This window comes from Leptodactylus fuscus, chromosome 5, assembly GCF_031893055.1.
Source record: "Leptodactylus fuscus isolate aLepFus1 chromosome 5, aLepFus1.hap2, whole genome shotgun sequence".
Taxonomy (NCBI): domain Eukaryota; kingdom Metazoa; phylum Chordata; class Amphibia; order Anura; family Leptodactylidae; genus Leptodactylus; species Leptodactylus fuscus.
In genome coordinates, this window is record NC_134269.1 from 105,449,122 (window position 1) to 105,464,059 (window position 14,938).

Sequence of the window (14,938 nt, forward strand, 5' to 3'; positions counted from 1 at the left end):
ATTCACATGATCCGCGCAGAGACCGTGCGGAAAGCACACGGACCCCATTATAGTCTATGGGGTCTGTGTGCTTTCTCTGCACACCGCTTGCAAATGCGTTTGGTAGTCCATTGGAGGGGGGGGGGCTTCCCCGAACAGATTACCAGAGCAAGACATTGAATGGAAAGGAATGCTAAGAGACTTCGTTTTTGAAGTGGGCAGAGTTGTTTCTGTAGCTTTGGGCTATACTCTAAGGTGTAATTCAGGTCGAATGCATTTTTAATAGGTAGTCCGATTTCTTTAAAAATAGAGTTAAGGCAGGGAATTGTATAAACAAAAGAAATTGAAAGCAGAACTCACCTTTTTAATTCCGGTCCTTGCCAAATTAAAAGTGATGGTCTTTTCGTCACCACATGACTTCTGCACATAATTACAGAGGACTCCTGAGGACAGCCTTTCGTTTTATACAGTTTCCCCTCTTTTTTTTAAAAAATAAGTTTGACTTCTCCTTTAAGTAATGCAATATATGTACTAAATTAACAAAGATCAATTCTGTGTAAAGTGAAGTCCAAAGGTTTCATCTGCATTTCCTGCTCTCACTCTCTGTTTGCTGCTCACAGGCGGGGAGTGAGTTAGCAAATGAAACATCACAGCAGCATGTGACATCAGATGTAGGTGTGATTTTATTACCTGTGAATAGAGAAGGGAGGGGTACACAAAGAGTTAGAGGAGACAGATGAATCATAGGAAATGTAGTTTGTTCTTAGATTCACTCTGTAGTGAGTAGTAGTGATAAAAAGTGCAGCAAGTAAATAAAGCTAAGCAAAGGATGCTCAATTGAGTGTTTTGCGCTGCTGTGGATGTATTTACAGTTAATATTTGGAAGCTGGATAGCTCCTTTAAATAAATACGGTTTGTGTAGGACAGAAGTCAGGACAAACCATGCTTTTTGTATTGCACAAATAAAATGATGTAAACATTGTTTCTACGTAAGCAGCTGATCATCAGTTTCCATCTGCTTTCATCCATTTTTAGCATCTTGTTTTTTTGAAACCGCAAAATTGATCGATTTAAGCAGATTATGAAAATGTGATGTCATTGACCCCTTGTTTTAAAGAGTTTGTCCAGACAAAAAATATACTTTTATAAATGTGTCAGGGGAAGTGAGGGGGATGGGGGGGGGGGGGGGGACATACTCTCCTGTCTGTGGTGCTCCAGTGTCTTCCCAGCACTGTCCAGTCTGCTGCTCTGGTGTCTTCTCAAAGTGTAACTGCTCGCTAGCTGTAACGTCCCGGATTCTTTCCAGTGAAGCCGCTGATTGGTCTCAGTGGTCATGTTACCGCTGAGGCCAATCAGCGGCCCCAAGAAGAGACCCTGGGACGTCATAGGTAGTGATGTCACATGTCCTTTGCTGAAGCTGCTGATTGTCCTCAGTGGTTACGTGCAATGACAACTTCCACCGAAAGGCAACAATGGACTGGGAGGACCAGACCGCGCAGGAAGGCACTGGAGCACTGCGAATAGGAAAGTATGATTTTTTTTTTTTTTTTTTTTAAATTTTCCTTCACTGCTCATAGCCATTTTAAAAAATGTCTTTTTCTCCATTTTTGCCTGGACAACCCCTTTTTAGTTAATACCCCTTCATCATGTGGCCACATCGTAAATAAATGTTTGATGTCTAGTTTTTCTCATCATTCTTTGCTCTCTCTTCAGTATCTTGTGGAAATATCTACTACAGTCTTAATTCTGTAATACCATCAACTATTATTGGGTCTAAGCTTGACAACTTGCTGAAGTTCTTAAAAGATCACGATTTGGTAAGGAAAAGAATGTGAAATCCAATTGGAAGAAATGATTCTTCTTTTAGTCAATTTCTATAAATGAATGTTGGTTGTTCAAGACAAGTGGACTCTAAAATAAATGTGGTTAAAAACCTGTCGGGTAGAAAATGGTATCATATTATAGAGCAGGAGAAGTTAAACTGAGATATATTTTTGAGGGAGAAGATTCAGTATAACCTTTTATTTTATTCATTCCTGCCCTTTCTTTCTTTCTTTCTTTCTTTCTTTCTTTCTTTCTTTCTTTCTTTCTTTCTTTCTTTCTTTCTTTCTTTCTTTCTTTCTTTCTTTCTTTCTTTCTTTCTTTGTCATGTTGGTGGTTTTATCTCGCTTGTAGTCTACATACTGGACTGGACGCTGACACATAGAAAGAGTATAGACTTGTGAGAATAAAATACAACTTTTAATTAATTTTATACCATTAACCCCTTCCCGCCGATGGCATTTTTTGATTTTCGTTTTTGACTCCCCTCCTTCTAAACCCCATAACTTTTTTTATTTCTCCGCTCCCAGAGCCCTATGAGGTCTTAATTTTTGCGGGACAAATTTTTCTTCATGATGCCACCATTAATTATTCTATGTAATGTACTGGGAAGCTGGAAAAAAATTCAGAATGGGGTGGATTTGAAGAAAAAATGCATTTCTGCGACTTTCTTACGGGCTTCGGTTTTACGGCGTTCACTGTGCAGCCAAAATGACATGTCCCCTATATTCTGTGTTTCGGTACGGTTCCAGGGATACCAAATTTATATGGTTTTATTTACATTTTGACCCCTTAAAAAAAATCCAAAACTGTGTTAAAAAATTTTTTTTCTAAAAGTCGCCATATTCCGACGGCCGTAACTTTTTTATACGTAAGTGTATGGGGATGCATAGGGCGTCTTTTTTTGCGGGGCCGGGTGTACTTTTTAGTTCTACCATTTTCGGGAAATGTTCTTGCTTTGATCACTTTTTATTCAAATTTTTATCAGAATCAAAACAGTGAAAAAACGGCGGTTTGGCACTTTTGACTATTTTTCCCGCTACGGCGTTTACCGAACAGGAAAAATATTTTTATAGATTTGTAGAACGGGCGATTTCGGACGCGGGGATACCTAACATGTATATGTTTCACAGTTTTTAACTACTTTTATATGTGTTCTAGGGAAAGGGGGGTGATTTGAACTTTTAATACTTTTTATATTTTTTTTTACTTTTTAAAAAAAAATTTTTTTTTGCATTTATTAGACCCCCTAGGGGTGTTGAACCCCAGGGGGTCTGATCACTAATGCCATGCATTACAATGCTAATGCATTGCAAAAAATCATCCTCTCTTTTGCAGGCTGCATAGACCAGCCTGCAAAAGAGACAATTTAGAGCCGGTTGTCTACTGCTCATTCCAGGTTTGCAATAGATCATCCCTACATAATTTAAATTATTGGGGTCTAATTAGTCCTTGTGTAGTGCAGGTATTTGTAGTAAAGCCTTTTCTTGGCATTTATCATCGGGGAAAAATACCGTATATACTCGAGTATAAGCCGACCCGAATATAAGCCGACCCCCCTAATTTTACCACAAAAAACTGGGAAAACTTATTGACTCGAGTATAAGCCGAGGGGGGAAATGCAGCAGCTACTGGAAAATTTCAAAAATTAAAATGGTCGGAGTTTTTGGATGCAGTAGGTGCTGGGGAAGGGGAGGGGGTGTTTTGGTTGTGTTTGTCCCTTCCCTTCCTTTTTTTCCCCCACTTGGAATTCAGCCTGGCTGAACATAGGGTATCTGCAGTGCTCCTATTAACCCCTTCCTGATGGAACAGGAGCACTGCAGATCCCCTATATTCAGTAGACCGGGCACTTTCAGACACAGGGATACCTAATGTGTTTGTGTTTCACAGTCATTTTTTACTTTTCTATGTATTCTAGGAAAGGAGCAATTTAGAACATTTTTTTTGCACTATTTTATGGGAGATTATATACATTAATATTGTGGCTGGTCATAGACCCACCCTCCTAAAAAAAAAATTATTTTTTTTTTTTTGCTGACTCGAGTATAAGCCAAGGGGAGCTTTTTCAGCACAAAAACTGGGCTGAAAAATTCGGCTTATACTCGAGTATATACGGTAAGTGGCTTATTTGCCAATGTATGTTGCAGGGAGAAATTTACAGGCTTTTTTGCCATGCATTTGTGGCAAAAAAAAAGGATTTTTATCTATTAATCTCCACAGTTATTTGTTGTAACGCATTTTCTTGGTCAGTAGTGTGGCCTCAGAGCGGGTGTTTAGAGCAGCGGGAGCCATAGTTACCCCAAGGAGACAGGATTTCCACCCACCAGCACCTGATGCATCAGATTAAATAATCCATGCTGACTCACCCAAACCTTGAAAAAACAGACTGGCTTATTCTGGCTACCTGCCTCAGCTACTGTTCTGATGCTGTCACCCATCTGATGCCAAGTGCTCCTTCTTACAGCCACTATCATGAGCGGGTACTGTTTGTGCCACCCACCTTCCCACTCTATCACTAGGGTCACTCTATGACCTCCTTAGAGCTGCTGCCACCTCCACATTATATCACCTTGCCACTCTGTGGCCGTCTCATGTTGCTGCTACTTCACACTGTTGCTTCTCATGCTTTTCCCATGCTCCCTATTTTGGTCCACTATTTTGGCTTTTTGGACTTGTTGACATCATCATTTATTTGACACTTCTTCTGATCTGTCGGAAGGAAAAATCAGAGGCACAACGGAGCCTGTCTGTGTAGCAGCTGTAAGGCCAGTATGGTGCCATCAGAATAGGTTTATTATTTGGTAGCCAAAAGCAGGAGTGAGTACAAATCACAGAACACAAATATTCCATTCATGTGTAATCTCCGTTTTGGATCCATGCCTTTTTTTTTTTTTTTTTTTTTGCATCAGCAATACTGATGGATTATAGACCGAAGGGTTATTGTTCTGATGGATCAGAGAAGGCAAAAATAATCAGTGCCGTCAACACAAACTTTCTGCTGACCCCCTCTCCACTTCGGGGGGGGGGGGGGGGGGGGGGGTTCTACCTGTATAAGTGTTTACTAGAACAGTTTCTGTAGACATCTGTGTGGAATCAGTAAGTAAACAAGGGTGTCAAAGGAGTGCGTTCTTTCACGCTACAGTAGGATCTCTGGGCCTCTGCACTGTTCTTTATACCTGGCACTAACATTGACCTGTAAGGCTGAGTTCACACTTGAGTCAGTTGGTCAGTTTTGGCTCCATACCTGGCCAAATAAATGAGGTGTACAGTGGTTCTAAGATCGAGGCCTGTAATGTGTGTGTCATACTCCCTCACTGTATTGTTTTACTACCACAGCAGACTCCCTATGCGTGTTACTGCAAGACACAGTATTGTACATCACTATACAGGCTCTCTGCAGCCAGGAGATAACTGTTTTTTCAAACGTGATTCGCCATAAATTCATTTGGATTGGATGGAGTCGTTTTGGAAAGTTTGGCGAACCTTCCAAATTGAATTTTTGAAAAATTCGCTCATCTCTAATTGTAACCTCACATCATCCAGTGGCTCTATTTGCTTTGAATGTCACTGCTGCCAAAAATTTTACGTCTACCAAAATTGCTATGAAGCAAACTTAGACTTGAAAAAATATATATAAATAAATAAATAAATAAATAAATAAATATATATATATATATATATATATGTATATATAAAATTTTTCTCCCTTTAGACATATTCATTATAGTTACAATGTAAAGTTACCTGTGTTTTGTTACCTTGACTTGGAGATCCTTAAATAAGTAATTTTCCTCTTTTTATTCGATATTTACAAGATTTGATGTTTATTTTTCTTCTTTGCTGGAAGTTTCTGAATTACAATGTAGAACAAACTGACAGCGTTTTCACTCTAGCACATGTAAATGAAGATTTTTACTTTCACTTTCCGTTTACTGAAAACTGAAAGTAAAAGTTCCTGTGATGTAGATATATTTTGGTTTGTTTTTATGCTTACAGGCTTACACATGTCGGTGTATTAACAAATGGTCACTGCAAGCAATGAGGAAGTTTAACCCTGTATATTGCATTGTCCTTCACAACAACATCACTGATGCTTGTCTGTGTTACATTCAAAGCTTTTTGAGGCCAGCACAATATCTGTTATGTGATTTGCTTGGTGTGCAGGAGACTTTATCTACTTAGTGACAGCTGTATGTCTACCTGTGTAAACATTAATGGATGATGATTTAAAGCCACGTAACGTCTCCATGACAACATTGTGCCTGTCACTAGTCAGAGCAGGAAATGTTTCAGTAGTGCAGCTGCAGACTTAGGCTCTGTAACTGCAAGCAAGTGTATATTGCCTAAGAAAGATCGAAACTAAGCTAAGCCTGGTCACTTATTTACTCCGATTTTTATGCAATATAACTATTTTTTCAGGAATAACTATAGCATCATATATTTATGGCAGCACATTAGTGCTGCAAATCTATTCCAGCACATCTCCTAATGCAACACTATTGAATAAAGAGCAAATCACTTCGAGGGCTTGTCATATGATGCTATATATTGCTGGATAGGTAGATAAGGGCCATAGTTATGGTTCGTAATAAATCTCCTATAGGTTGCAACTTCTTTAGGCGTTCCCTGTGCCAGGTTTTAATAACTATACCTTCCCTGTCATATAACAGACCAGCAACTTTCATCTACAACATCATGGAGGTTCGGAAGAAGCTGCATGTGCGCAGATAAGTGGTAGGCAAATAGTTGTGCGACATGCAGCAGCGTCTCCTACTCATAACAAACGCACCCTGTTGGACGTTTTACTGCTATTTTACAGTTCAGATTTGCCATTTCTCTGTTTTAGGCACTCATCAAAGGGTTAAATGATCGTGGTTTTCTTATTTTGTTGAACGGTGCTGTACTTCAGAGCAATACAGGTATCCTTTATCATCTGAGTATTTCTACATGTTATATATTTATGGCTTTTGTTCAGGAATTAAACAAATGTTTGTTTTTCAGGTATTAATGATGGAAACTCAGCTCAACTTTATGCCTTGTTTTTATTTCCCCACCAAAAGTTTTTTGAACAAAGAGGTAAAACAGTGAGCCCTTCATATACATTGTTATGTATCTTATTTAGTCCATCACATTACCTTTTGTATATGGTCATAAAGTCTCTACTGCATGTATTTGAAGAGGAGCTTTTGCGCCGCCTCTTAATTTTGCAAGTTAACTTTTACATCACCCAGAGGCGATGTCAACGCTCCTGACATGTCTGTTTTAGTCAATAAGTTTATTCTCCTTTAAACTCCAATTCTAGGACATCTTTTCTTATATCTCTGTGTTGTGTTGTTCTTGTTATTCCTCTTTCAAATTCATGAATATATTTGACAACAAATGGGTTGTACCGTACATGTGTTAACACAGTCTGACCTGACACTGAAAGTGCTGCTTGAAGTATATTAGAGTATGTAGGGAAAAACACCCGGTTGGTAACACGCATTTGTCAATTTATTTATATGTTTCCAGGAGGAATAATAGAATAATTGATTGTGCAATACAAAATAATAAGAAAAAATGCTCCAGAATTATATACATAGCACAGTGTATTTGAGGGTATAAATATGATCTCGCTTATAGGCAGTTTAGTATTAGTGGAAGAGTAACCACAGTGTTGTAGAAGGTTACAATCCATCTAACCTAGTAGATGAGACTTACACTAGGTTCACACATGCACATGTATTTCCATTCAGGGGTCTGCTTAGGGATCCCTCGAACAGAAACCTAATCCGCTTGAAAAAGTTGTTACCTGTGGAAACCCACGAACCCCGCCAGATTTCAGCCCAAATAGAGCGAAAAATGTGGAGAGAAAAGCGCTGGTGCGAACCCAGCCTTATCTCTTTGGCATGCAGTGATGGGCATTGGGTAGAAGGGTTTACGGCAACGTCATGCAATTAATACAATGCATAACGCCTACCTGTGTCCTAGTAACCACAGCAATTTAATAATAACTGTGTAAAACTGTCAGAAAATATAATTTTAGTTCATCTCCTGCTGGGAATTGCCTCATTTTAGAGACATAGAATGAGATACATTTTTAAAGAACTTGGGGAAATTTTAAAAACACTTACCAGAAACAGCTAGTTGTCCCCTGTAAATTGAGGCTATGGAACTTCTGTTCATGTGATCAGTGTGGGATTTCCATTGATTAGACACATTGTCTGTCTTGTGGATAGGTGATTTTGTGTTCAATGATGTGTAATTTGTATACATATCAGTGGTCAATAAAAACTGCAAGGTAGACTCAGAAAAACTGAAATGAGTAATGTTAATGCTTGTTATTTTACATTTTTTCTGCTTAGAGAAAGATGTATGGGAGAACAAGTTAATCAGAAAGGAACTTCCATCAACAGTAGGAAATCTTCTACCTGGCCTTCACTATGCTATTTCAGAGTCAAACAAGTTGCAAAAGGAAAAAGCTCTTTACCCTAGTCCACTGGTGGAACAGTATTTTAGGAAATATTCACTTCTACAAAGCAAGAAAGACGATTCATTGGAGAGGAAAGAAATTGAACCTCTAGCTCTACCTAATTCTCATGGTGATGACCTCCCCAAAAAATGTAGTCAGTTGGCCTTTTCGTGTCTACAGTTGTACTTTTCATCACCTGTAAATTTTAGTATCCCACTAATAAAAATGTCTAACATTTTAGCTGAAAACTCTTTGTTATCTGGTAACAGTGACCAGTGTGGCAAAACTGTAGGAAGCCCAAAAAAGATGGACAGTTTGTCTTCACCATCCAGGCGGTCTATGGCAGCAGAGTCTAAAGCTGGCAGTGACAAACTGCCAGGAAAACAGACTGTACGTGAGAACAAAGAACAACATAAGAGAAGCACCAAAAGGAAAAGTAGTAAGAAGAGAGAAACGAAAAGTAGAAGTAAATCTACCCATCGGGCTGCCCTGTCCACCACTGAGACTGTTGACAATAGGGCTTCAAACAAACGGAGGCGACTTGTGCCTGAGGAAGAGAAACAGATTGTTTCTTCAAGTGAAGCTACTGTAAAGCTTGCAAGTCCTCCTTATCCTCAAAGGAGAAAAAGAGGTTGGTAATTTGGTTAGTGATGCTAAACTCTAGTACCTTTTATAGTCGGTTGATAAAAAAAAATGTAGTTTCCTTGGCTTACGCTGGGTTCACACCAGCGTTCGGAAACCTGTCATGCCAAGTCCGTCCGTGAGCGCCGGTGAGCGTTTTGAGCGCTCTGCGGCGAAACCATTTTTTTAAAACCGGACACAGAGTACTGCATGTCCGACTCTGTCTGGTTAAAAAAAAACCCTGTTTTGCCGCGGAGAGCATAAAACGCTCACCGGCGCTCACGACCGGACACTTTTCAAACCCATTCAAATGTAACTATATGTTACAAATGTAACTATAACGTAACTGTGGAGCATATAATCTACAATTTTTTTTTAACTATATTTCGGCCCTCCACTGGTTTGAGGGACAGTGAACTGGCCCCCTGTTTGAAAAGTTTGAGGACCCCTGACCTACCTTATTATAGTTTGCTGAACTTTCATCTTCAGTAGTAGTAATAGTACTTCTGTATTAATCTATTTAAGAACTGTAGCTAGCTTTATCTGTTTTTTTTTTTTTCTTTAACATACTTTTCAATCTAGGAGCTGAAGTTTTGACAGCTGCTTTTATACACGATGAGAAACGCCAAACAACTGAAAAGATAGCCTCAAACAAAACTAATGAAGAGAACAAGGACATGACTCCAAAAACTAAAGCCATAACGAGAAAGCCAAGAAAAGTATTAGCACCGGAAAAACATGTTCCTGACAGGCCTCCGAAACGTAAAGCGTCTAATCCTGGTAAAAAATATATATAAAATTATATCGTCATAATAGTTATAGTTAAAGGGGCTCTATCATTGGGAAGAGTCACTTATAACTAATCACATCCTTGCATAGCCTTTAGAAATGCTATTCCACACCTACCTTTAGTATGTAAATTGCCTCAGTGGCTTTTGAGTAAGTCCATTTTATTCATATGCTAATGAGCTTCCAGCCACCACAGGAAGTTCCCAGCAGCACTCGTCCCTGCTATTATCTCCTATGTGTGTGTGCAAACAGGAAGCTGAGTGATCATCATCAGCAGCCAGTGCATATACTCCCATAGGAAACAATAGCAAAGAGGGTGCACGATGCATCGTGCACCAGTCTATTCAGCATATGCATAAAAACGGACTTATTCAAAAACCACTGAGGCCATTTACATAGTTAAGGTAGGTGTGGAATAGCCTTTCTATTGCAAGGATGTGATTAGTTAAAAATGACTTTTCCCAATGATAGAGCCCCTTTAAAATATACAAAATGTTTATGTTTTAGGCCAAGGCCCCATGGGGCATTCCGCAGCGAAAAAAGCACTTTTTTGCTGTGGGAAAAAACTGTGGCAGTAATTCATCACGGTTCTTCCCACAGACCTTTAGATAGAAAGTTCTCAAAGGTTTCCTCTGTGAACTTTATGTTTCAGTTATACCTATAGGCCTAGAATATTGTGGGTAAGACTATCTTGTTCGAGTAATGGTATTAGGGAAGTTAGCGAAGTTCACTGTACTGTATCATGTCAATGCTATGCTTTCTACCGGCCAACTAGATTATGTAGTGAGACATGAATACAGTCCTATGAAAAAGTTTGGCCACCCCTATTAATCTTAATCATTTTTAGTTCTAAATATTTTGGTGTTTGCAACAGCCATTTCAGTATATAATATATCTAATAACTGATGGACACAGTAATATTTCAGGATTGAAATGAGGTTTATTGTGCTAACAGAAAATGTTCAATATGCATTAAGCCAAAATTAGACTGGTGCAAAAGTATGGGCACCTCAACAGAAAAGTGACATTAATATTTAGTAGATCCTCCTTTTGCAAAGATAACAGCCTCTAGTCGCTTCCTGTAGCTTTTAATCAGTTCCTGGATCCTGGATAAAGGTATTTTGGACCATTCCTCTGTACAAAACAATTCAAGTTCAGGTCAGTTTGATGGTCGCCGAGCATGGACAGCCCGCTTCAAATCATCCCACAGATGTTCAATGATATTCAGGTCTGTGGACTGGGATGGCCATTCCAGAACATTGTAATTGTTCCTCTGCATGAATGCCTGAGTTGATTTGGAGCAGTGTTTTGGATCATTGTCTTGCTGAAATATCCATCCCCGGCGTAACTACAACTTCGTCACTGATTCTTGAACATTATTCTCAAGAATCTGCTGATACTGAGTGGAATCCATGTGACCCTCAACTTTAACAAGATTCTCGGTGCCGGCATTGGCCACACAGCCCCAAAGCATGATGGAACCTCCACCAAATTTTACAGTGGGTAGCAGGTGTTTTTCTTGGAATGCTGTTTTTTTTTTTTTACGCCATGCATATAACGCCTTTTTGTATGACCAAACAACTCAATCTTTGTTTCATCAGTCCACAGGAGCTTCTTCCAAAATGAAGCTGGCTTGTCCAAATGTGCTTTTGCATAACTCAGGTGACTCTGTTTGTGGCATGCTTGCAGAAACAGCTTCTTTCTCATCACTCTCCCATACAGCTTCTCCTTGTGCAAAGTGCGCAGTATTGTTGACCGATGCACAGTGACACCATCTGCAGCAAGATGATGCTGCAGCTCTTTGGAGGTGGTCTGTGGATTGTCCTTGATTGTTCTCACCATTCTTCTTCTCTGCCTTTCTGATATTTTTCTTGGCCTGCCACTTCTGGCATTAACAAGAACTGTCCCTGTGGTCTTCCATTTCCTTACTATGTTCCTCACAGTGGAAACTGACAGGTTAAATCTCTGAGACAACTTTTTGTATCCTTCCTCTGAACAACTATGTTGAACAATCTTTGTTTTCAGATCATTTGAGAGTTGTTTTGAGTAGCCCATGATGCCACTCTTCAGAGGAGATTCAAATAGGAGAACAACTTGCAATTGGCCACCTTAAATACCTTTTCTCATGATTGGATACACCTGGCTATGAAGTTCAAAGCTCAGTGAGCTTACAAAACCAATTTTGTGCTTCAGTAAGTCAGTAAAAAGTAGTTAGGAGTATTCAAATCAATAAAATGATAAGGGTACCAAAATTTTTGCATCGGTCAAATTTTAGTTTAATGCATATTGCACATTTTCTGTTAGTACAATAAACCTCATTTCAATCCTGAAATATTACTGTGTCCATCAGTTATTAGATATATCAAACTGAAATGGCTGTTGCAAACATCAAAATATTTAGAACTAAAAATGATTAAGATTAATAGGGGTGCCCAAACTTTTTCATAGGACTGTAAATCTAAAAAAAAAGCTATAGGAATACTGGATTTATGGAACATTCAGGAAAAGGTGTATGCCAAAAGAGGTTGAAAGATTTTCCTCACATTTCTTGTGCTTTCACGTATAAATGTTAATTTGTGAGGCTTAATGGCCAAAATGGAGATAGGGTTTTTCTGGGTTCAAACCGATTTTTCATACTGATAAAAAATGTTATTTATTATGTCACATTATTGTGACTCCCATAACTTTTTTTTTTAGATTTCTGTATATGGTGCTCTGTAAGGACTATTTTTTTTTCCAGGGCATGTTGTACTTTTTATTGATAGTATTTTGGTAAATGTCCAACCTTTTGATCTTTTTATTACACTAAATTCAGATTTAGGGACTTTCAATTTTTTTTTTCTGTTCAGTGTTCAACATATGGAATAAATATTATTAGATTTTCACAGTACAACCATTTTTGAACATGGAGTATCTAGAATGGTAGTTATTTTGTTTCTATATGTGATGTAGGGAAGGGGGAAATTTAATTTAAATTTAAAAATAAATAAATGAAACCCATAAGGGGTTTGAATGTGCAGTCTTTAAGTCTTTAGATCACTTATGCCAAAGACTGCATACTACTATAATGCAGTCCATGATGAAATCGCTATGCATACATCATTTAGTAGGCTCCCGGCAGTTAGAACAACTGTACTACTCCCATGATGACCCCACAACAGAGCAATTCAGTTGTAGATAACAAAAGTGAAAGTACAAATAACCACTAAGGGGAGGGGGAAAGGGGGTTAAAGAGGACCTTTCATGGTCCGGGGCACAGGCAGTTCTATATACTGTTGGAAAGCCGACAGTCCGCTGAATTGTACGCCCCCTCCCCTCCTGATAATAATTGTCTATGGGCGAGCACTGTGAGCAGAGGTAGCGGGTGTTCCTCCCCGCTCACACAGCACAGCGTGATAGGCGCTGCTGTAGAGAAGGACATACCTGACAGAGTGTCAGGAACGCCCTTCTGACTGTAAAGAGCTACGGTACCGGCACCGCTATCTCTTTACCCGGGGCACAGATCGGGAAAGCCGTCAGTGCGCTGAATTCAGTGCACTGTCGGCTTTCCAGCAGTATATAGAACTGCCTGTGCCCCAAACCATGAAAGGTCCTCTTTAATGGTCTGCGATTGGAGCTGTTCCCATCCACTCTGGACTTTGCTACCGCGTCTCTGCTGAGTAGCAGATGTGAAAGCTGTGGTGGCCACTCGGCCCCAGAGTGGGTGCCATTAATTCTCATGTGACCTAGGATATACCTGTATGTCTTGGTGTACGAAGGGGATATAATACAACATTTTCAGAGTGTGTGTAATGTTGTAAATTATGCTTTAAGAACATATTTTTGTCTGTACAGGCAACAAAAACTTGTCAGTGGGGGCTACAAACAAGTCTGAAAGTGTGAAGAGGACAAATGAGGGAAAAGGTGCAAAAGCAGGAAGAGGCGCTAAAAAAAGTCCAGAGAAAACAACGGCTATTACAGTTGATGAGAACATTACACTCAGCAAATCCAGTGAAAACAGTGCCCCGATTTCTGAGGACAGTATGATAGAGAAAAGAATAAACATGTATGAATCACATGCCCTTAATCTACTGGCTGACTTGGCTCTAAACTCTTTTGGTTCTACAAACATTCCTTATATAAGTAGGAATGTGGCATCTGCAAATGAGCCCTTAGTTGAGGAAGCAGCAAGTACAGGTGACAGTGTAAGTACCGTAGAGCATCCACCAATGGATTGTAGTCTTCCAGTTGAATCTACTACAGCAGTCACGGAGCCTGAACGCATATTAGAAACTGAAAGTGATAAGCCTAAAAATGGGTTAAATGTCTCTCCTCGGAACATTGCATTACAGAAACGTTTGGAAAACAGTGAAAAACCATTATCACCAAAAGCTCACATTGCTGCAGCCAAGGCTAAAGCACGATATAATGCCTTAAGTAAGATTTGCTTGGAGCATTCTTATTCCCAGCTTCCAATTGAAGATATTTCAGGCAAATCTTCAAAACATGTACAAGTACATGAGCAACCCAGTCAAAATGTCCCTGATTCCACTACTCCGGCTGACCTGCTGCCTGAGCCATCAAGTGGTCTCCCAGGAGAGGTTGCATTATTGACTAATGAAAATGTTTGCCCAGAAGTGACTCGAAAAAAGAGGGCAGTGTCAAAGCGCCGGGACAATTTTGTTATTACTTTTGACTGTGAACCAAACTATGATTTTGAGCTTGACAGCAAATTTACCAAGGATCCGTTAGAGAAAACAATAAATCGAGCACTACATGGGTAAGTAGGTGATATTTAATTGAGAAAAAAGTGTTCCTGCTCCATGACTTCGGGGTCATCTGAATCATTTACAGGTATCAACCTACCACAATTCCTGTAACATAAGTATTGCCATCTTAATCTGTAAATGCAACAATTATCTGTAGCGAAAACTGTAAGGGTGGGTTCACATTACTGTTGGATGTCCTTTCTGATGGTGTAAAAAAACAAAACAAAAAAACACACCTATCATAATAGACAATAACGGACTAACTGATGTTATTGTGTCCGTTTTTTGTTTTTTTTTAATGGATGTATTTAATGAATCCATTTTAAAAAGCGGACACATTAGCATCAGTTATTGTCTTTTTTGTTTTTTTTTCTACTTTCTGAACATGCACAGAAAAAAAAATGAACAGTATAATGGACCCCGTCTGTTACCCATAGACTTTAATGTTAAAAAATAACAGATGCCTGACGTCTGTTATAAAATCGTTATTTTTCACTGACACCAAAGCCCGGCATGTATGTGACAGATT

The 14,938-nt window shown here is 39.2% G+C and overlaps 1 protein-coding gene across 2 annotated transcripts in view; it reads left to right on the top strand.

The window, feature by feature from the left end:
• TASOR2 (transcription activation suppressor family member 2) overlaps nucleotides 1-14,938 on the top strand; it is a 53,124-nt gene that overhangs the window by 6,893 nt on the left and 31,293 nt on the right. For both annotated transcript variants that reach the window (XM_075273933.1, XM_075273934.1), the window contains exons 5-10: nucleotides 1,693-1,796; nucleotides 6,647-6,719; nucleotides 6,802-6,876; nucleotides 8,145-8,882; nucleotides 9,455-9,652; nucleotides 13,496-14,420. In XM_075273933.1, the coding sequence (XP_075130034.1) occupies nucleotides 1,693-1,796; nucleotides 6,647-6,719; nucleotides 6,802-6,876; nucleotides 8,145-8,882; nucleotides 9,455-9,652; nucleotides 13,496-14,420 (2,113 nt within the window). The remainder of the gene's footprint in view (nucleotides 1-1,692; nucleotides 1,797-6,646; nucleotides 6,720-6,801; nucleotides 6,877-8,144; nucleotides 8,883-9,454; nucleotides 9,653-13,495; nucleotides 14,421-14,938) is intronic.